We start from the raw sequence: 22,075 nt of genomic DNA, 5'->3' as shown, positions 1-22,075 counted from the left end.
CATCAGCCAAGAATACATCACCCCTCCCAACATCAAGCAGCAATACTTTCATTACAACTATTGTTACAACAACTAATAGTCAATTTATTTGGGTGTTATTTTTTACTCTTATAGCAAGCTGGACGTATTTGCACACCATATTTAGCTTTCAATATCTGTTCTTTTTCCTGAGAATACAAATCACCAAATACTTAGATGAGTGGTTTGCTTGGTTGTTGTAGGGGAGTAGCGCAAAAGTAATGTCAAAGGGAGACCACTCTAAATAAAGACTGCTATTAACAATACACCATTGGAACACATTAAGTACATTACCTGTTCCATGCTGCCAAAGAGAAACACCGTACATCTTGTTGTCAACTATGAATACAAATGTTTATCTACACACTGTAATCAGCAACCATATCCTACTTCCTATGCAAAGCACACATCATTTAATACATACAAAAACTCACTAACACATTTGAAAAGGAAGTTAACATTTTTAAAATCTTCGATTAAATTCTTCAAGTTCAAACCATTAACAAACACATGCCAATACTTCTTTTTCAAGAAATGAAACAGTTCCTCGCCCTATGCAGAAAACTGAATGAGGTATGAGGTATGAATATTCGTAAATGGACCATGTTCTCATGGCATCATCTTTACATATCGCCTGCGATGGACTCGGGTCAATCAGTGAACAGGAACCAAAACAGTGATGCCAATCATGATTGATAGATTACTTGTTTCGTGTTAAGCTTTTGCAGCCTTATAAAGATGTTTGGTAACTTTATGTCCTAACCTGTGTAAAAAGATATCTGTAGACAGTTTATCCAAACAGGATGAACGCAAATTTATTATCATAACCAAACTTTTCCAAACTCCCTGCACTCATTATTGTGGGGAATAAGCAGCTACTGTTCAAGTTATCGATAGAATAAAAAAAACACAGCTTTTCATTTGTTTAGTTTGATTTTGTGGAATCTGTGCTAGCCTTAACAGTGTGAGTCTGTTCCCTTGATATACCCTGAATTTCTCAGGGCGACAGACAGACATGACATGAAGACATGAAGGAGAACGCCTAAATGCAAATAACGCTGACTTCCCTGTGTATAGACAATACAACAAATGGTGCATTCTCTCTCATGCCTATTGCTTCAAATGATAATGATTAATACTCTCAGAAATAATACACCAATCAGCATGTCCACCTCATGAAGGTGAAGGTCAAGTCCATCTAAAGGTGAAGGTCATGTCCACCCAGTGAAGTTGGTCAAGTTGTGAAGGTGAAGGTTGCCTACATCATCTGCACGCATCTGACCTCTACTGACCTCAGTGTATCACATGTAACTGGTGCAACTAGCAGGAATGCAAACAGAAGTCTTGGCGCTAATCAGTTTTGTTGTGGATAATACTTGTAGTTACAATCCAGAGCATCATACAGATGAAATGGCGAAAATTCAAAACGTTTCATGGCTTGACTCGTCTTCAGGTGACCATTTCTATCCATGTGTCAACATCATAAGATATGCTTTGAGAAACTACAACATTAGCTTCTTGGAACAAGTGTTTAGCCAGTTATTGCTGAATTGATGGAGACCAGACAAGTTAAATCCACCAGACAGCATGCTGGCAGCCATCTTTAAAAGCTCCTCACACATCAGATCAGGCAACAAGTGACAGGAATAACCATGGTAACAGGATCTGCAGTTACACGTAGCAGCACTCCCATTCTAACAATGTATAGATGATAATTATTATACTGTTTTGACAGATCAAACAGAGACACAATGCATCCAGTCATGAATCCAAGGATGCAGAATGTTGGATATTCCCAAACATGACAAAAGCACAGGGCAGCTACTCTCATTGTTATTGATGTCCTGCCAGGTTAAACGATGTGGTTCCACGGACTTGTGGCACTAAATAAAACAGGGATCATGGGAACACTACCTGGAAAGCACAATGATCAAGACTAACGCAAAATGGCAATAAGGCTTGACTTATGTTAGAGCTCTTATAAAATATGCTCCAACTGATGCAGCATTACAAAGAGGTAAAGTTTTAAAGCACAACCTTGTAATGTATAGGCTATGGTGATACAACTGGTATGTCCTAGTGAGCTACAGTAGGGGAGATATTGTGGTACAGAATTGTGGTACAGATGGGTGCCAATACGGTCCATAACATCATACACCAGCTGGTATGTCCTAGTGACAGCTACAGTAGGGGAGATATCATGGTACAGATGGGTGCCAATATGGTCCATAACATCATACACCAGCTGATATGTCCTAGTGACAGCTACAGTAGGGGAGATATCATGGTACAGATGGGTGCCAATACGGTCCATAACATCCTACACCAGCTTGTATGTCCTAGTGAGAGCTATAGTAGGGGAGATATCATGGTACAGATGGATGCCAATACGGTCCATAACATCATACACCAGCTGGTATGTCCTAGTGAGCTACAGTTGGGGAGATATCATGGTACAGATGGGTGCCAATACGGTCCATAACATCATACACCAGCTGGTATGTCCTAGTGAGCTACAGTAGGGGAGATATTGTGGTACAGATGGGTGCCAATACGGTCCATAACATCATACACCAGCTGGTATGTCCTAGTGAGAGCTACAGTTGGGGAGATATCAAGGTACAGATGGGTGCCAATACGGTCCATAACATCATACACCAGCTGATATGTCCTAGTGACAGCTACAGTAGGGGAGATATCATGGTACAGATGGGTGCCAATACGGTCCATAACATCATACACCAGCTGATATGTCCTAGTGACAGCTACAGTAGGGGAGATATCATGGTACAGATGGGTGCCAATACGGTCCATAACATCATACACCAGCTGGTATGTCCTAGTGAGAGCTACAGTAGGGGAGATATCATGGTACAGATGGGTGCCAATACGGTCCATAACATCATACACCAGCTGGTATGTCCTAGTGAGAGCTACAGTAGGGGAGATATCATGGTACAGATGGGTGCCAATACGGTCCATAACATCATACACCAGCTGGTATGTCCTAGTGAGCTACAGTAGGGGAGATATCATGGTACAGATGGGTGCCAATACGGTCCATAACATCATACACCAGCTGGTATGTCCTCGTGAGAGCTACAGTAGGGGAGATATCATGGTACAGATGGGTGCCAATACGGTCCATAACATCATACACCAGCTGGTATGTCCTAGTGAGAGCTACAGTAGGGGAGATATCATGGTACAGATGGGTGCCAATATGGTCCATAACATTATACACCAGCTGGTATGTCCTAGTGAGCTACAGTAGGGGAGATATCATGGTACAGATGGGTGCCAATATGGTCCATAACATTATACACCAGCTGATATGTCCTAGTGACAGCTACAGTAGGGGAGATATCATGGTACAGATGGGTGCCAATATGGTCCATAACATCATACACCAGCTGATATGTCCTAGTGACAGCTACAGTAGGGGAGATATCATGGTACAGATGGGTGCCAATATGGTCCATAACATCATACACCAGCTGGTATGTCCTAGTGAGAGCTACAGTAGGGGAGATATCATGGTACAGATGGGTGCCAATACGGTCCATAACATCATACACCAGCTGGTATGTCCTAGTGACAGCTACAGTAGGGGAGATATCATGGTACAGATGGGTGCCAATACGGTCCATAACATCATACACCAGCTGGTATGTCCTAGTGAGCTACAGTAGGGGAGATATCATGGTACAGATGGGTGCCAATACGGTCCATAACATCATACACCAGCTGGTATGTCCTAGTGAGAGCTACAGTAGGGGAGATATCATGGTACAGATGGGTGCCAATACGGTCCATAACATCATACACCAGCTGGTATGTCCTAGTGAGAGCTACAGTAGGGGAGATATCATGGTACAGATGGGTGCCAATATGGTCCATAACATTATACACCAGCTGATATGTCCTAGTGACAGCTACAGTAGGGGAGATATCATGGTACAGATGGGTGCAAATACGGTCCATAACATCATACACCAGCTGGTATGTCCTAGTGAGCTACAGTAGGGGAGATATCATGGTACAGATGGGTGCCAATACGGTCCATAACATCATACACCAGCTGGTATGTCCTAGTGAGAGCTACAGTAGGGGAGATATCATGGTACAGATGGGTGCCAATATGGTCCATAACATTATACACCAGCTGGTATGTCCTAGTGAGCTACAGTAGGGGAGATATTGTGGTACAGATGGGTGCCAATACGTTCCATAACATCATACACCAGCTGGTATGTCCTAGTGAGCTACAGTAGGGGAGATATCATGGTACAGATGGGTGCCAATACGGTCCATAACATTATACACCAGCTGGTATGTCCTAGTGACAGCTACAGTAGGGGAGATATCATGGTACAGATGGGTGCCAATACGGTCCATAACATTATACACCAGCTGGTATGTCCTAGTGACAGCTACAGTAGGGGAGATATCATGGTACAGATGGGTGCCAATACGGTCCATAACATCATACACCAGCTGGCAAGTACCAGACACCAAACATGTTTTGGAAATTAAAAGATTCGATTCTGCATGGACATAAACCAGTTTTGGGAAAAACAAATTCATACAAAAGGCTGACACAGAGAGAATCATATTGTGATATAACATCTATCATATTGTCAACCAATTTCATAATACACAATGTACCATATTGTCAACTGATTTCATGATACACAATGTATTATATTGTCAACCAATATCATAAAATATGTACCATATTGTCAACCGATTTCATGATACCCAATGTAACATTTTGTCAACTGATTTCATGAAACAATGTATCATATTATCAACCGTTTTCATGATACACAATGTATCATACTGTCAACCAATATCATAAAGTATGTATCATATTCATGACTGGTCATGGTGATATACAAGTTATTGTATTGGAATGGAGTACAATGATACACATGGAGGAGGTACTGTCACACATGACATCAACACCAGAGTGAGTGAGTGAGTGAGTTTGGTTTTACGCCGATTTTAGCAATATTCCAGCAATATCACGGCGGGGGACAACCCCAGAAATGGGCTTCACATACTGTAACCATGTCGGGAATCAAACCCGGGTCTTCAGCATGACGAGCGAACGCTTTAACCACTAGGCTACCTGACCGCCCCTCAACACCAGAGTATGATGGTGTACAATGGACTGTACATGACGGCACCCACCACAGTACCACGATATCCCAACACTTCCGGAGTGGTGTCCGTGTTCCTACTGCACACAGCACAGCAAGACCTACAATATTAACCAACTTTTAACCACAGGGGAACAGTCCTCTTTGACTAGACGAGGCACATGTTTTCTCCGTCCATGTCTCTCTGTAAGCAATCAATTATCTCAAAATCAGATCTTTATGTTCACCTAGATAATCACAGAGTTGACGAATCATGATCAACAGTATTTTTGCACATCGTCTTTACACAGTCACAGTGAAACTTGGCATGCCTTTTGCTTTGATCTTTGTAGTTACTTACTGATAGACAACAGGCTGATCAGACTCCAGTGTAAATCTTCAGTCTTTAGGAACTGGTGGATACTTCACTGGATCCTCATGAGGTCCGATACTGTTCCATGTAGGTATACAGTCAATGAAATACACCTCTCATCCATAAACGTTTATATCGCACATATATATTGTATTTGTGCCTGCCTTTGTTCCTCGGAGACCAATTTAGCATAACATCATAATTGATATAAGGTATTAGTTTTTACAACAAAACTATGATTTGTACAATAATCTGCGGCTGTAAAGATATGCATTTCAAATATCATTCAGATGACGATTTATTTGGGTTCAAACATTGTCTCTCTCTCTCTGAGTCATGGAATACTCTGTTGCCAGAGATTTTAACTCGACTGTACACTGCATTCATTGGTCACTGCACATACAGAATCAGCCAATAAGAAGGCTCCTAGTTGTCATGTGACAATATCATGTGGTAATATCTCCGTATTCCCCGTTCCAGCGTTCGTACTTCTCAAGGGTATCCAGTGGAACGCTCCGTCGTATCCTCTTCAAGGCATCACCAAAATCTGACAACTGGATATTTCTCACCTGTTCAGATTAAAGAAATATAAATTAGCATGTTTTATCACAAATAGAGAATATCAATGAGATTTACAATGGTTTTATCCAACCTTTTCAGCAAACATAAACATTTCACATACCTTATTTGCATCTAAATTTTTTACTTCATTTATGCTCAGCTCTGAAAAAGAAAAAAATACATTTTACACTTTGTCCCGCATATCACACTGGTCCTGACATTCTACCACCTCCAAACTATCATCTTCACCTCAAACATTACAACATTCTCCTTTTTCATTCATATTTACTAATGTACAGGTAACAGAGAAATTATGTCCATCCTTGCTGTCTTAATCATCCCAAGCATCGTTTGTTTGTTTGTCTTGTGTTTGTTGTTTAAAGCCGCACTCAGCAATATTCCAGCCATATGACAACAGTCTGTAAATACTTGCATCTGGACAATCCTGTGATTGACATCATGAGCATCGATCTATGCAATTTGGATATGATGACTAGGAAGCACTTGTTTCCGTATCATGTTGACGCCCTGACAACACAGCTTGAATCAGTAAGTACAAGAGGTATCAATATGTTTGAAATAGACAGGTATTTGCATTACATTCAAAAACAGAAGTCGCCTCATAATCTCTTTTACTGAATGCAACAAAACTTTCCCACCATAAACATGAGACACACGCATGAACCATTATGACTTCACCATATCAAGGGACAGCTGGTCTCATCAATAGCTACCCATTGTAGGCTACCACTTGTGAGGATAAGTCACTTTAGTTCTTTTATGAGTGCTTCATTTAAGTTCTCTACTTTCTTTGGTTTGTCCTGGTTAATTATCCGGGTTAGTCCGTGCAAGGCCAAGCACGTGGATGTAAACAGAATATGAAATGAACTTGTGTAGGGTGTAAAGGGCCCAAAAATTTGGAGGTATTCACAAAATATATAAGGAACAACGTGTAAATGGTAACTAACAATGCTATAACAAATGTAAATGGTGTAAGAAGGTAAAATGTTTTGTTTAAAATCCGGAAAATAATGTTGGTGTAACGTGTACTTACTACCTTAGTTACAAGTTGTAATATTTCACATTTGTGTTTATTATAGCTTGTACCTGTCAACAATAGGCCTTACAATTAAAGGGCCAGTAAAAGAATTTGAAGGAAATACATAATACGAAATATCGGTCACAATGTTTCAAGACTGAATCAAGAATGTATGAATCACTCTATGCTGAAGTTGAAAATAAACCATTGTTGTGTGTCAATGGCCAAAGCGTATCACCTACACCCATGTTCATCCATTATGCCTAACATCTAATGCATAACACTTCAATCCCATGCCTCTTGCTTCTAGTTTACAGTCTTTTCAGATTATGACCTTGATGATGACCTTAACCTTGACCTTTGACATGTCAACGTGTCAAAATGATTTTCCAGGGCTATACACAAGTGATACGTGTTAAGATCCCTGAATTGTCAAAGCTCTGGATGGTTACTAAAAAAATAATTGCATATCCTATTTATTAGAAGTTGGTGACCTACATTTTACAAGAACGCCATCACTTGCCTTACAATGGTAATCAAACAAAATGACCACTACATGCATAAGACTTGAACAAAAGTCTACCGCATTTTAGGGAAAATGACAAACATATAATCTTCACTATCACCTTGACCTCATACCTCCTTGGTCACTCACAATCTTTTCAGATCATGGCCCTGCCCTGAGAATTACAGGTAAAAAGTTTCATTGATATACATTGAATGCTTCTTGAGTTTAAGCAACTTTCTTCGGGTTATGACCTCGAGGGTGACCTTGACCCTTACCATGCCATGGGGACTACAGAAGATCTACATAATATGATTTCCCTGAGATGTCTAAGTGCCATGTGGTTTCAAAAACAAAGTCTGCCAAATCCAGATACAAACCTCCAAGCATCCCCATTTAAATGAGGCTGCTTACATATCAGGACTAAAAAGTGATGCCGAACTGCTCTTCTTCAATTCTTGACCTCGAACATTTCCATGGGTCCTACATGGAAGCCAGTGTACTGAGGAAGACTTAATGTACATTCTATGATGGTGAATAGTTCCTGAGAATCTAAGTGGCCACACATGGTCATCCTCAACCCCTTGTCTTTTCAAAGTTATTATTAACATTGATTCAGACCTCTGTGGTTGACAACATTACCTTACAGCAGTATCACATTAAGAAATGGGAAATAGATTATATTAGCATGTTATTATAATACTGACCTCTGATTGGCCCTAAAGCTGCATCTTTGGCCACAGCAGTTAGATCACTTCCAGAGTACCCATCTGTCAATCTGAGGACAGACAAAGTCAAACACTAGTCCTCCAGGATTGTTCCCAGTGGATGGACAATATCTCCTCCTCCAGCACTGTCCAGTGGACATTAGAAAAAGACACTAGCATTTAAAACATAGCATTTAGTGAACATACACAACAAACACAAGTCCCCAAGCACTATCCTTGGTGGGAAGACTAGAGTATGCCGTGTGTCAGAAGAGAAATTCAATGTCACATGACACTCTGGATCTGGTCTTTAGCCATAGCCCTTGATGACTACCTCTAATTTGTTGAGTTTATCGGCTGGAATGTACAGTTGCTGGAGCATATAAGATCAGGCATCTTTCAGAATACACTTGATATCCAGATCCTTGTCTTACTCCAACTGACCACAAACAATACACTTGATATCCAGATCCTTGTCTTACTCCAACTGACCACAAACAATACACTTGATATCCAGATGCTTGTCTTACTCCAACTGACCACAAACAATACACTTGATATCCAGATCCTTGTCTTACTCAAACTGACCACAAACAATACACTTGATATCCAGATCCTGTCTTACTCCAACTGACCACAAACAATACACTTGATATCCAGATCCTTGTCTTACTCCAACTGACCACAAACAATACACTTGATATCCAGATCCTTGTCTTACTCAAACTGACCACAAACAATACACTTGATATCCAGATCCTGTCTTACTCCAACTGACCACAAACAATACACTTGATATCCAGATCCTTGTCTTACTCAAACTGACCACAAACAATACACTTGATATCCAGATCCTTGTCTTACTCAAACTGACCACAAACAATACACTTGATATCCAGATCCTGTCTTACTCAAACTGACCACAAACATGATTAGTTTATCATTCAGTTCTGTAAATGATACCGATTTACCAATTCTCACCACCTACACTGGTAATACTGGAAACATGACTGATTCTGTGATACGAGATGTGAACGCCAGGTTGAACTATACGTACCTGGACAGATGGTCAAGCTCTTTTGGTGTGAGAGGATTGTCGTGTTTGACGAGCAGGTGACTCAGCATTGTGCGCCGTGTGTCAAGATCAGGCATTGTCACATACACACGCTTCGGGAAACGCCTACAAGGTCAAGGTCAAAACAAAAACATGATAACATTTTCTATTTTGCTGTTGACAAGATATGAATTTGTAGCTAATAAGTGTTAAATGAATTAATTGAAACGTAACTTGGTAATATCCAATAAAGGACTGTTAGCTCACCTGAGCACGGCATCGTCCAGTTCCTGAGGTCTATTGGTTGCTCCCATCACCAGCACCTTCTCCTCGGCCCCGCTCGCAACCTGCACACAAAATCACTGACCTTGACCCTCAATATCAGTCAATCAAAATCCAGGGGGAATAACAGCATTGGAAGTGTATGTAATAAGGAGTCTCAAACATGTTTGTTTTTGTTTTTGTTTAACGCCTCACGCAGCAATATTCAAGCTATATGATGGTGGTTTGTAAATAAACGAGTCTGGAACAGACAATCCAGTGATTTACATCATAAGCATCGATACCCGCAATTGGATATGATGACATGCATCATCTAAGTCAGCAAGTCTGACCACCCGATCCAAACAGTCACCTCTTACGACAAGCACAGTCGCCTTTTGCAGCAAGCATGAGTTGCTGAGGACCGATTCTAATCTGGATCTTCACTGGTTCTCAAGCATGTAAAGAGAGGTCACGGTTTAGAAAAGTGTGGCCTCAGTCAAATCCTCTAAAAGACATTGAACTAACAAACAAAACAATTTACAGTGAAATCTGTCAAAATTGCACTTACAGATTTATGTTTACACCGTACACATGTTATGGGCCTGGCATTCTTAAATTATCAAAACAAATTTGTCCGATACACAATTTCTATTTCAATTCCTAATTTCAAGGGCAAAAAGGTCAATTGCTCACATAAATAGCAACCCATTACCAAGATTAGCCTACATCCATGGGAAGTTAATCTTGCTAGTATAGGACTAATAAAGAACGACTGATAAATCAGACTACAATTTCAGGTCCAAAGTTCTAGACAGTTTCCACTGTAGAATTGTTCACATCCAAAGTGCATCATTCAGAGATGAGAATGGATATTTTTCTTTTCAGCTGAAACTTCTTTGCAAAGAAGCGCAGTTCATAATTTTGGGTGTTTAGCCATGAGATTTTAACAGATTAGTGGTCACTAAAATTTGCGGAGATTCGTGGATCCACTGAAGAATCTCACCCCTGATCATGACATGTTCTATACTGACTACTATGGCGGTAGAACTGAGAATTAGAACTTACGCCATCGAACTGGACCAGGAATTCAGTCTTGAGTCGGCGGCTGGCATCGTTCTCCCCCTCCCTCCTCTCACACAACAAGGAGTCAATCTCATCTGAAATATACCGTGGGATTATACTGATGGGAAGAAACAAGCGACCAGTCATAAAAGAAGCCTGTGACTAAGATGAAGATTAGTGTAAAGATGCACTGAACTATTGATGCATTGCTATTGCCCATAGGCTAATTACAAACTCGAGAGATAGTGAAGTGTTACTCTGTGACCTAGTTTGTTGATCTGGTCTTCTTAAAGAACATTATAGGTTCCTGTATATTTTTCCTTCAGCATGTAAATGGCAGGAGAGTCAGAACTCTGTGGTTTACCTTGTTCTACAGCAGAAATACAGAGAACATGAGTACCAGCAGCATGGGGTTCTTAGCCTCATATTTCAGTGTTAATATGATAAGACTCTCAACACAATTATTTTCTAATGAGAGACAAGCTCTTTGCACTTTTTGCCACCTGTATGAGACAAGCTCCCTACTCTGTTTTTATTTGAGTGACAAGCTCCCTACACTGTATGCCACATAAGTGACAAGCTCCCTTCACTGTATGCATATGGGTGACAAGCTCCCTACACTGTATGCCACATGAGAGACAAGCTCCCTGCACTGTATGCCATATGGGTGACAAGCTCCCTACACTGTATGCCACATGAGAGACAAGCTCCCTGCAGTGTATGCCACATGAGAGACAAGCTCCCTGCACTGTATGCCACATGAGAGACAAGCTCCCTGCAGTGTATGCCACATGAGAGACAAGCTCCCTACACTGAATGCCACATGAGAGACAAGCTCCCTACACTGTATGCCACGTGAGAGACAAGCTCCCTGCACTGACCCATGAAGATGATGCAGGGCTGGAGTTCCCGGGCGGCAGCAAACAGCGTGCGGACAAGCTTCTCACCCTCCCCGACCTGTAGAAACAGACAGTGCAATATTAGGGACAAGAGTGCTTGTGCACCTCAACCAAAATTTCATGATCATGTCATTATAATTAGTTACAGCATGGATCATATGTTTGGCCATATTCCACTCCTATCTGTCCATTGTTTTGGTTGTCTGTAAAGTTGCCCTTTGCATAATGTAACATCACTATACTTCAGTGAGTGAGTGAGTGAGTGAGTGAGTGAGTGAGTGAGTGAGTGAGTGAGTGAGTGAGTGAGATAGTGAGTGAGTGAGTGAGATAGTGAGTGAGTGAGTGAGTGAGTGAGTGAGTGAGTGAGTGAGATCTGAACCAACAACCAGGAGTTCGTAGCATGGCAAAAGGAACCTGTAGCACATGACCCAATGGACATCCATATGCCTTTCACAGGTAATAATTGACATTGGTATGTCCTTTCACAGGTAATAACTGACATCAGTATGTCCTTTCACAGGTAATAATTGACATTGGTATGTCCTTTCACAGGTAATAATTGACATCTGCATGTCCTTTCACAGGTAATAACTGATATCAGTATGTCCTTTCACAGGTAATAATTAACATCGGTATGTCCTTTCACAGGTAATAATTGACATCTGCATGTCCTTTCACAGGTAATAACTGATATCAGTATGTCCTTTCACAGGTAATAATTAACATTGGTATGTCCTTTCAAAGGTAATAATTGACATCAGTATGTCCTTTCACAGGTAATAACTGACATCGGTATGTCCTTTCACAGGGAATAATTGACATCTACATGTCCTTTCACAGGTAATAACTGATATCAGTATGTCCTTTCAAGGTAATTATTGACATCAGTATGTCTTTTCAAAGGTAATAATTGACATCAGTATGTCCTTTCACAGGTAATAACTGACATCGGTATGTCCTTTCACAGGTAATAATTGACATCTGCATGTCCTTTCACAGGTCATAATTGACATCGGTATGTCCTTTCACAGGTAATAATTGACATCGGTATGTCCTTTCAAGGTAATTATTGACATCAGTATGTCTTTTCAAAGGTAATAATTGACATCAGTATGTCCTTTCACAGGTAATAACTGACATCGGTATGTCCTTTCAAGGTAATTATTGACATTGGTATGTCCTTTCACAGGTAATAACTGACATCGGTATGTCCTTTCAAGGTAATTATTGACATCAGTATGTCTTTTCAAAGGTAATAATTGACATCAGTATGTCCTTTCACAGGTAATAACTGACATCGGTATGTCCTTTCACAGGTAATAATTGACATCTGCATGTCCTTTCACAGGTAATAATTGACATCGGTATGTCCTTTCACAGGTAATAATTGACATCGGTATGTCCTTTCAAGGTAATTATTGACATCAGTATGTCTTTTCAAAGGTAATAATTGACATCAGTATGTCCTTTCAAAGGTAATAACTGACATCGGTATGTCCTTTCACAGGTAATAACTGACATCGGTATGTCCGGGGGAGGGGCAAGAGATCAGTCAAATCAGCACTGGTAAAGGAGATATCTATTAATTCAAACTATTGTCAGTATCTCCATGAAATATTGATCACATTGATTACTGAACATAAAAAAATCTTTAGTTTTTAACCCTCAGGAAAATTACATACCCATTTGGAAGTAAGACTTGAAGCAGAAATGTTGAAAAACACAGCATTGGACTCATTGGCAACAGCTTTGGCCTGAAACAATCATGATGTCATTTCAATTACACTCTCCATTTATTACTAATATGTTTATTTAAAATGTAGCAATAAACTTTAAAATCTACTAGCTCAAAGTTGTCTCTTGTCATCATATTCAGTAGATTCAAGCATTAATAAATTGACAACTAATAGCACGTTGAGAATGGACAGTGAACTTTGGGCCTCGTTGCATTAGTGATCTTAGCGATAAGACAATCGTAACTCCCATACTTTAACATAGACTTACGACAATCGTAGAGCTAAGATCGCTTTGTTGAAAGGGGCTCAGAATCAACTGTAACAATAGTGTGATGTGCTTATAATGGTGTAACTGATTGTAATGTGAAGATCACCCTTTGGATAGGTAAGTTAGACGGCTCCCACACTTACCAGCATAGTTTTGCCATTTCCTGGAGGCCCGAACAGAAGCAGTCCTCTGGCAGGCGCCCTCAACCCAGTAAACAGCTGGAAGCACAAACACACACACACCCTTCACCATTGACTCTGTGTTTCTATATATTATAAATTATTGATTCACATTAGCCAAATCCTACTCTAATGGAACTGACCATGTTGCCACTTTGAATTGCCATCCTGAGTGAGTGAGTGAGTGAGAACGTATGGTTTAACCTGCTTCTAGCAATATTCCATCAATATCATGGGAGGGGACACCAGAAATGGACTTCACACAGTGTGCCCTTGTGGGGAATCGAACCTCCGTCTTTGGCATGACAAGCAAATGCTTGAACAACTCTGCTAACTCTTCACCTCTGTTGCCATATCTGAGACTGCTAGGCAACATAGACATAAACGCCACACAAAGTCGTCAAGTCCTTGTAGCTTGAACTCATAATGATAAACTCTTTACAGGTGTCAACAGCAGGTGTACAGGTGAACTTTCATGGACACTCCGTGCCCTAACACACCACAGATGAAGCGCTGCACTTACCTCTGGGCGGAGAGCAGGAAGGATGACTATTTCTTGTAAAGCCTGTTTTGCTATATTCTGACCAGCTGAAAAGAGACAGAATCTTATACACCAATTCATACAGCAATGTCTCAAGTACATACATATCCATCTGCAAGTTTCCTGTTTCTGTAGTTAGAGTGTAGGTGTGTTGGGCTTATCACATCTTCAAACAGCATAGTATTTTGTCTCTACAACAACATGTCAGTTCAAAATGGAGGAATGCCTAACATGACGCAAGTAACAAACACAGATTGGTGAGATCATTAAGCATGGATGGTGTGCTGGCCGATCAGTCACAGATTGGGTAGACAGGGACCTAAACCACAACCAGGAGATTCAGGCAGCTAAGGGAGGCAACTCTATACATGGAGAGTAGCGACGCCTCCTCACTCGTCAGTCTTCCCCTTTTCAACTCCAGGTAACTCCAGGTAAATGACGTATAACAGATCTATCCAACATAATCACAACAATGTATTCAACCTCATCCATGTCTTCTGAGCACACACCCTTCCCACTGATATTGTTTTTGTTTCTTTTTTGCTTAACACTGCTCAAAAACAAATTCCAACTACAGAAAACTACGGTTATAACAAACTCAAAGGATCCACTAATTATTGTTTGTTATAACAGTAGTTCGTTATATGCATATATACAGCATATAAACAGCAAATGGACAAGTCTGGACCATACAATCCAGTGATCGATATTGTGAGCAACGACCCACACCATCAGGGGGCGACGACATGCTTTCAACCAAGCTACTGAACTTGACTACCAGATCCTTTTGGTCATCTTTTACAACAATGATAGGTTCCTGGGGACCTATTCTAATGCGGACTCGCCACACGAGTCTCACTACTGATGTACCCAGTTGGTCTTACCTATATCAATGAAAGAAACAGAGGGGCCCTGGTCGATGACCTCATTCAGAATCATATTGGCCAGCTTCTTGTCGACGTTCTTCAGCCCCGCTAAAGACACTTCTCTCTTTCCCTTCGTTGCACCACGAGCCTGGAATAGAGACAGTAGAATAGTTCAGTGAATCACCATCTCCGCTCAAATCCTTGTTTCATCACGTAACGGTGGAATACCTAGCCTGCAGCAGGTGAGGTGGTGAGGTGAAATGGGGTTTAATGTCGCGTCCAAGAATATTGCACTTATATAGCGACTGAAGCCATGTGAGGTGGTGAGGTGAAATGGGGTTTAACGTCGCGTCCAAGAATATTGCACTTATATAGCGACTGAAGCCATGTGAGGTGGCGAGGTGAAATGGGGTTTAACGTCGCGTCCAAGAATATTGCACTTATATAGCGACTGAAGCCATGTGAGGTGGTGAGGTGAAATGGGGTTTAACGTCGTGTCCAAGAATATTGCACTTATATAGCGACTGAAGCCATGTGAGGTGGTGAGGTGAAATGGGGTTTAACGTCGCATCCAAGAATATTGCACTTATATAGCGACTGAAGCCATGTGAGGTGGCGAGGTGAAATGGGGTTTAACGTCGCGTCCAAGAATATTGCACTTATATAGCGACTGAAGCCATGTGAGGTGGTGAGGTGAAATGGGGTTTAACGTCGCGTCCAAGAATATTGCACTTATATAGCGACTGAAGCCATGTGAGGTGGTGAGGTGAAATGGGGTTTAACGTCGCGTCCAAGAATATTGCACTTATATAGCGACTGAAGCCATGTGGGGTGGTGAGGTGAAATGGGGTTTAACGTCGCATCCAAGACTATTGCACTTATATAGCGACTGATGCCATGTGAGGTGGTGAGGTGAAATGGGGTTTAACGTCGCGTCCAAGAATATTGCACTTATATAGCGACTGAAGCCATGTGAGGTCTAGAGGTGAAATGGGGTTTAACGTCGCATCCAAGACTATTGCACTTACATAGCGACTGAAGCAGTGTGAGGTGGTGAGGTGAAATGGGGTTTAACGTCGCGTCCAAGACTATTGCACTTATATAGCGACTGAAGCAGTGTGAGGTGGTGAGGTGAAATGGGGTTTAACGTCGCGTCCAAGACTATTGCACTTACATAGCGACTGAAGCAGTGTGAGGTGGTGAGGTGAAATGGGGTTTAACGTCGCGTCCAAGAATATTGCACTTATATAGCGACTGAAGCCATGTGAGGTGGTGAGGTGAAATGGGGTTTAACGTCGCATCCAAGAATATTGCACTTATATAGCGACTGAAGCCATGTGAGGTGGTGAGGTGAAATGGGGTTTAACGTCGCATCCAAGAATATTGCACTTATATAGCGACTGAAGCCATGTGAGGTGGTGAGGTGAAATGGGGTTTAACGTCGCGTCCAAGAATATTGCACTTATATAGCGACTGAAGCAGTGTGAGGTGGTGAGGTGAAATGGGGTTTAATGTCGCGTCCAAGAATATTGCACTTATATAGAGACTGAAGCCATGTGAGGTGGTGAGGTGAAATGGGGTTTAACGTCGCGTCCAAGAATATTGCACTTATATAGCGACTGAAGCAGTGTGAGGTGGTGAGGTGAAATGGGGTTTAACGTCGCGTCCAAGAATATTGCACTTATATAGAGACTGAAGCCATGTGAGGTGGTGAGGTGAAATGGGGTTTAACGTCGCGTCCAAGAATATTGCACTTATATAGCGACTGAAGCAGTGTGAGGTGGTGAGGTGAAATGGGGTTTAACGTCGCGTCCAAGAATATTGCACTTATATAGCGACTGAAGCAGTGTGAGGTGGTGAGGTGAAATGGGGTTTAACGTCGCGTCCAAGACTATTGCACTTACATAGCGACTGAAGCAGTGTGAGGTGGTGAGGTGAAATGGGGTTTAACGTCGCGTCCAAGAATATTGCACTTATATAGCGACTGAAGCCATGTGAGGTGGTGAGGTGAAATGGGGTTTAACGTCGCATCCAAGAATATTGCACTTATATAGCGACTGAAGCCATGTGAGGTGGTGAGGTGAAATGGGGTTTAACGTCGCATCCAAGAATATTGCACTTATATAGCGACTGAAGCCATGTGAGGTGGTGAGGTGAAATGGGGTTTAACGTCGCGTCCAAGAATATTGCACTTATATAGCGACTGAAGCAGTGTGAGGTGGTGAGGTGAAATGGGGTTTAATGTCGCGTCCAAGAATATTGCACTTATATAGAGACTGAAGCCATGTGAGGTGGTGAGGTGAAATGGGGTTTAACGTCGCGTCCAAGAATATTGCACTTATATAGCGACTGAAGCAGTGTGAGGTGGTGAGGTGAAATGGGGTTTAACGTCGCGTCCAAGAATATTGCACTTATATAGAGACTGAAGCCATGTGAGGTGGTGAGGTGAAATGGGGTTTAACGTCGCGTCCAAGAATATTGCACTTATATAGCGACTGAAGCAGTGTGAGGTGGTGAGGTGAAATGGGGTTTAACGTCGCGTCCAAGAATATTGCACTTATATAGCGACTGAAGCAGTGTGAGGTGGTGAGGTGAAATGGGGTTTAACGTCGCGTCCAAGAATATTGCACTTATATAGCGACTGAAGCAGTGTGAGGTGGTGAGGTGAAATGGGGTTTAACGTCGCGTCCAAGAATATTGCACTTATATAGCGACTGAAGCAGTGTGAGGTGGTGAGGTGAAATGGGGTTTAACGTCGCGTCCAAGAATATTGCACTTAATATAGCGACTGAAGCCGTGTGAGGGCTGCAGGAAGTGTATAACTGTGGGAACCTACCAAGTCATTCCATCGCCCCTCTACCTTGTGGTTTGTTTGTTGAGGGAGAAATGAGTTGTATAATGATGCTTGTTCTTGCTTAACCCAAACTCAGCAATATTCCAGCTATATGACGGTGCCTGTATATAATCAAGCATAAACAGACAATCCAGTGATCGATATTGTGATCAACAAAGTCACTGAGTCTGACCATCTGATCCATGTAGTCGACTCTTACGACCAGCATAGGTTACTACGGAATAATTCAAACCCACAGTCTCCATGGGCAGACTATGACAGGTGCCAGTCAAGGCAAACAGGTGCCAGTCATATCATATCTGCACTGGGATTTGCAGTGACTTAACCACTGTGCCTCTTGCTAGTTACAATTGCTGCGCTGTATCTACTCACATCCCCCTGTGACAGATTCCTGTGATGGAGGGAAGCCTTCCTGGTTGCCCGTGGCGACGCCCCTGGTCCTGACGGTTCCCGACTTGCACTGTGGGAGCGAGGCAGTGTATTGCACTTGTGAACGGCCATCTTCATTGGTTTCAGTGGTTTGCTGGTGACTGGAATAATAGACACGGACATTGGAAATCCCGCTCACCTCCCTTAGAACTTTCACGTGAAACAGTCCATCTTAATCATTATATATGACTGGCAAATGCTACAGAAAATAACATTACATTACTCCTGAGAACGATAAATAGGCTTTTGGTAAGTTAAGTGATATTTCTTTCATTAATAACCTTTCTTGTCTTCACAAACGAACAGGTGATCAAAACACTGAGCATCATGACATTGGTTTCTTCATACAAGCTGCACGAGGTTCTGAAGCTCACCTTCCTGTCTTGAAACCAGAATTCAATACTTGCTGTTGCCGGATTGAGTCAGGGATAACATTCAACTTACACTGACCTAACATCTATACTTACCAAGACATACCTAGTGTCCATATGATGTTTTGTTTGTTTTTTGTTTTTTTGGTTTAACGCCACACTCAGCAATATTCCAGCTATATGACAGCGGTTTGTAAATAATCGAGTCTGGACCAGACAATCCAATGATTTCCATCATCAGCATCAATCCACGCAATTGGGATACAATGGTATGCATCAACCAAGTCAGCGAGTCTGACCACCCGATCCGGTTAGTCGCCTCTTACGAAAGCATAGTCGACTCTTACAGCAAGAATAGGTTGCTCAAGACCTCTTCTACCCAAATCTTCACGAGTCTAGTGTCCATACAAAAGAACACGTAATAGAATGTTTATTCATCATGAATAAAGTATAGGATACTTGAAACCAAAACTAAGAGGCAGAGATACCCACTGAGTGGCCAACTAGACACATATCCCATTATTCTGGACATTTCGACCATGATACCGATGCAATGCTACAAGGTTCACTGACATGTTTACAGTAAGAACATTCACAACACGAGTTACTAAGTCATTCAACCTACACAATGTATTTACCATATCTAATCTAGGGAGAAGACAACAGCAACATGACTATCTAAGGCTTCATGCACGAACACCAACTATGTCACAGGCAGGCAAGATACAATACATGCCTGGATAGGATATAGATTTTATACACACACACACATACATTACAATACAATGTCTGACTAATCATACAATACATACCACAATGTCTGACCAATGATACAATACATACCACAACGTCTGATCAATGATACAATATATACCACAATATCTGACCAATGATACAATATATACTACAATGTCTGACCAATGATACAATACATACCACAATGTCTGACCAATGATACAATATATACAATGTCTGACCAATGATACAATATATACTACAATGTCTGACCAATGATACAAAACACACCACAATGTCTGACCAATGATACAATATATACCACAATGTCTGACCAATGATACAATACATACCACAATGTCTGACTAAACTTACAATACATACCACAATGTCTGACCATGATATACTACACATACTTTTACACTGGCATGTGCTGATAATTCAAAAAAGCTCTAAAACAAAATTGTTTGAACAGCTTGGTGTGATTTACGAAATAAACGTAAAGACTTAATCTTGACAAATATTTGTTAGAAATATGTGCATATCCTGAAGGTCAGTCAGTTATCATACCAAATCTTGACTCAAAACTCTTGCTGAGCTGTTACGCCTAAGTGTAAGTACTGAGTTCTGGCAACTGACTCAAGCATCACATTGTCTCAGTGAACTGTTCCAGCCTATGTGTAAGTACCAAGTTCTGACAACTGACTCAAGAATCACGTTGTCTCAGTGAACTGTTCCAGCCTAAGTGTAAGTACCAAGTTCTGGCAACTGACTCAAGCATCATGTTGTCTCAGTAAACTGTTCCAGCCCTAAGTGTAAGTGAGTGAGTGAGTGAGTGATTTGTGTTTAACACCGCCTTTAACAGTATTCCAGTCATATCACAGCGTGTCAGCTTAATGTGGGAGGAAAGCCCGAAGTGATGCAGGTCTTAGACGTTTACCACTTTGGTGAAACCCACGAGCACGGGTATGGTGCTGACAAACCTAGAAACATAATCGGGGTGAACTGGGATTCGAACCCACAATCATAGGTTTCTGGCGCGCCTAAGGGACGCAACTCTGCACAGCGAATTGCGGCGCCTTTGACAACAGGGCCACCTGTGCTCCCCCTAAGTGTAAGTACTGAGTTCTGACAACTAACTCAAGCATCACGTTGTCTCAGTGAACTGTTCCAGCCCTAAGTGTAAGTACCAAGTTCTGACAACAAACTCAAGCATCACGTTGTCTCAGTGAACTGTTCCAGCCTATGTGTAAGTACCAAGTTCTGACAACTAACTCAAGCATCACATTGTCTCACTAAACTGTTCCAGCCTAAGTGTAAGTACCAAGTTCTGACAACTAACTCAAGAATCACGTTGTCTCAGTAAACTGTTCCAGCCCTAAGTGTAAGTACCAAGTTCTGGCAACTGACTCAAGTATCACGTTGTCTCAGTGAACTGTTCCAGCCTAAGTGTAAGTACCAAGTTCTGACAACTGACTCAAGCATCACGTTGTCTCAGTGAACTGTTCCAGCCTAAGTGTAAGTACCAAGTTCTGACAACTGACTCAAGCATCACGTTGTCTCAGTGACAGGTGTAAGACAGGAGATCATGAACATGACAAAGACAATAAACCAATGTTTACATTTCCACAATGAACAAACAACCCTTCAATCATAAAAGGCAAATTGATTAACATAAACAAAGTACACACAAAGAATAGCCATGCCAATATTTCACGTAAATCTCTTTGAAAAGATTTTACAAGTGAAACCCATTCCCTTCTGTCAGTGAGTCCATATCCTGCATGCATTCGGCCATGCAGTGCTGGAAAGAAAAATCCAATCTAACTACTGCATCCTGCATGAAGCGTATCAACACAACCGTTAGGCAGAGAGAAGCATGAGGGGCATGCCCTAGCCAGGTACCTGGAGTCTTCTTGCCAGGGGCCACGACTCTTGTATTCTTATCAGTGACATGTGTTTTGGGGGGTTGCCTCCCCTTACTGTCTCTGTGACCTCTCTCTTCAGCAATGGCCTCTAATCGTATGTCTTGTAAGACTTTTTCTGTGTGCAGAGTCAACAAAATATAAAAAGCAAATTAAAGGGACTATACAAAAAGCATGCAGTCCAATGGGAAGCCACCAGTACAACAGATGATCACAACATGTAACATATAGCAGCTGTACTGACAGTGAATTAACATCAGGACATTTACTACTGAAACAATAGGAACACACTGAACGCCTGGATACATATACATGTAGTAACTACACTAATACTATTAACAAGACAAAAACATTTGCTTTTATGCATTAATGAAGACTGTAAAAATCAGTTAACTTATTATAGAATAAGTGAGGTGGATTTATCACTCCTTTGAACAATACCCTCACAGCATGTCAAAGAAAAAAACATTTACTTTTATGCATTAATGAACACTGTGAAGATCAGTTCACTTCTTACAGAATTACCTACTTCCATAGTCAATCTT

The 22,075-nt window shown here is 41.5% G+C and overlaps 1 protein-coding gene across 2 annotated transcripts in view; it reads right to left on the bottom strand.

Annotated features, from left to right (window-relative positions):
* Positions 1 to 5,131: 5,131 nt before the first annotated feature.
* Positions 5,132 to 22,075, bottom strand: part of LOC139442506 (spastin-like) — a 39,718-nt gene continuing 22,774 nt past the window's right edge. The window contains exons 4-16 of one of the 2 annotated variants that reach the window (XM_071223320.1): positions 21,511 to 21,648; positions 18,443 to 18,600; positions 15,235 to 15,364; positions 14,333 to 14,397; positions 13,774 to 13,848; positions 13,309 to 13,380; positions 11,609 to 11,684; positions 10,731 to 10,822; positions 9,669 to 9,748; positions 9,405 to 9,527; positions 8,348 to 8,418; positions 6,218 to 6,258; positions 5,132 to 6,104 (exon numbers count right to left, since the gene is read on the bottom strand). In XM_071223320.1, the coding sequence (XP_071079421.1) occupies positions 5,982 to 6,104; positions 6,218 to 6,258; positions 8,348 to 8,418; positions 9,405 to 9,527; positions 9,669 to 9,748; positions 10,731 to 10,822; positions 11,609 to 11,684; positions 13,309 to 13,380; positions 13,774 to 13,848; positions 14,333 to 14,397; positions 15,235 to 15,364; positions 18,443 to 18,600; positions 21,511 to 21,648 (1,244 nt within the window). In that variant the 3' untranslated portion in view covers positions 5,132 to 5,981. The remainder of the gene's footprint in view (positions 6,105 to 6,217; positions 6,259 to 8,347; positions 8,419 to 9,404; positions 9,528 to 9,668; positions 9,749 to 10,730; positions 10,823 to 11,608; positions 11,685 to 13,308; positions 13,381 to 13,773; positions 13,849 to 14,332; positions 14,398 to 15,234; positions 15,365 to 18,442; positions 18,601 to 21,510; positions 21,649 to 22,075) is intronic. The other variant, XM_071223321.1, reaches the window with a different exon arrangement.

The sequence above is a fragment of the Haliotis cracherodii genome, unplaced genomic scaffold (genome assembly GCF_022045235.1).
Source record: "Haliotis cracherodii isolate W230 unplaced genomic scaffold, xgHalCrac1.p SCAF_5, whole genome shotgun sequence".
Classification (NCBI taxonomy): Eukaryota; Metazoa; Mollusca; class Gastropoda; order Lepetellida; family Haliotidae; genus Haliotis; species Haliotis cracherodii.
This window is presented reverse-complemented; position numbering and strand designations above follow the sequence as displayed.